This window comes from Oreochromis aureus, linkage group 4 (assembly GCF_013358895.1).
Source record: "Oreochromis aureus strain Israel breed Guangdong linkage group 4, ZZ_aureus, whole genome shotgun sequence".
NCBI lineage: Eukaryota > Metazoa > Chordata > Actinopteri > Cichliformes > Cichlidae > Oreochromis > Oreochromis aureus.
Window position 1 is genome coordinate 20,980,415 of NC_052945.1, and position 1,233 is coordinate 20,981,647.

At 39.3% G+C, this 1,233-nt stretch overlaps 1 gene segment (V, D, J or C); it reads right to left on the minus strand.

The window, feature by feature from the left end:
* Window positions 1-233: 233 nt before the first annotated feature.
* LOC120439849 lies at window positions 234-716 on the minus strand. The segment is given in 2 exon segments: window positions 234-547; window positions 637-716. Coding segments are annotated over 2 exon segments (360 nt in total).
* Window positions 717-1,233: the final 517 nt, after the last annotated feature.

The window sequence follows — 1,233 nt, forward strand, 5'->3', positions numbered from 1 at the left end:
ATACTAAAATACACTATCATTACTACTATTGCTATTAGAATTTTTACATAATTATATTATACCCTGAACTCTAGTCTAGTCTAAGGTCTCCTGTGGTTATTTCTGTTAGTGATTATGACAACAAAACTGTTGTACCAACAATGTCTGCCAGTTATATGTGAGAATAACTTTAGTCATATTTTTAACAAACTTATGTTATGCTAGATTTTGTACAGCTGGTCAATTAACTCCACTCACTGTGCCTCTCGAGCACAATAATAAACAGCAGTGTCTTCAGTCTTCAGGCTGTTCATCTGCAGATACAGCTGCTCCTTGCTGTTGTCTCTGGAGATGGTGAACCTGCCCTGAACTGACTGAGAATAATAGATGTAAGCACTGTCATATCTGATTCTGGCAACCCACTCCAGTGCTTTTCCAGCAGCCTGTCTGATGCAGGCCATCCAGTTGCTGCTGAAGTCAATGTTGGAGCCTGTACAGGTCAATCTGTGGGATTCTCCAGGTCTTTTAGCCACCGGTTCAGACTGTGTTATAGTCTGACTATCAACACCTAGCAGATCAAAAAAGAAAAAAAGTCATTTGCAATAAGATAGTAAAACAAAAAAAAACAATTTTTATTTATAAGAGAAAAATCTTCACCTGCCACAAACAGTGTTAAAAGCAGCAGTCCTGCCCTGAAGTCCATACTGTCAAACTGTTAGTGCACTGCTCTCTGTCATCCTCACTGCTGACAGATAAGTAGACATAAAAGACATCTGAGTTTTGCATTGACTCAAAGTGAGGAGGAGTTAACCTGGCCCTCAATTGGTAGGCATGAATAGTGTTAGAACGGAGACATAGATGAATTCAATATTTGAATATTATGTTGTGTTTTTTTTTGTTGCTTTTTCGTGAATTCATGACCCATTGAAAACTCAGTGGTTCTGGCACAGTTAAAACTGCTCTGTTCATCTGGAGATAAACGTTACTGGTGGAATCATCTCTGGTGATAGTGAATCTGTTCTGGACTAACTGGGAGTAAAAGTTACATTATATTAAATCCAGATGTTGTATGGATGAGCCTGTGGGACTGTTGAGGTCTGTGCCTTCATAAGCAATCTGCTTGAATCCTTTAGTCTGTCTGATCCAGTTTCACACATGAGTCTGTTGAAGTCAAATCCAGATGTTGCACAGGTGAGTCTGTGGGACTCTCCAGATCTTTTAACAGCTGCTTCAGACTCTGTTAAGGTTTGAGAT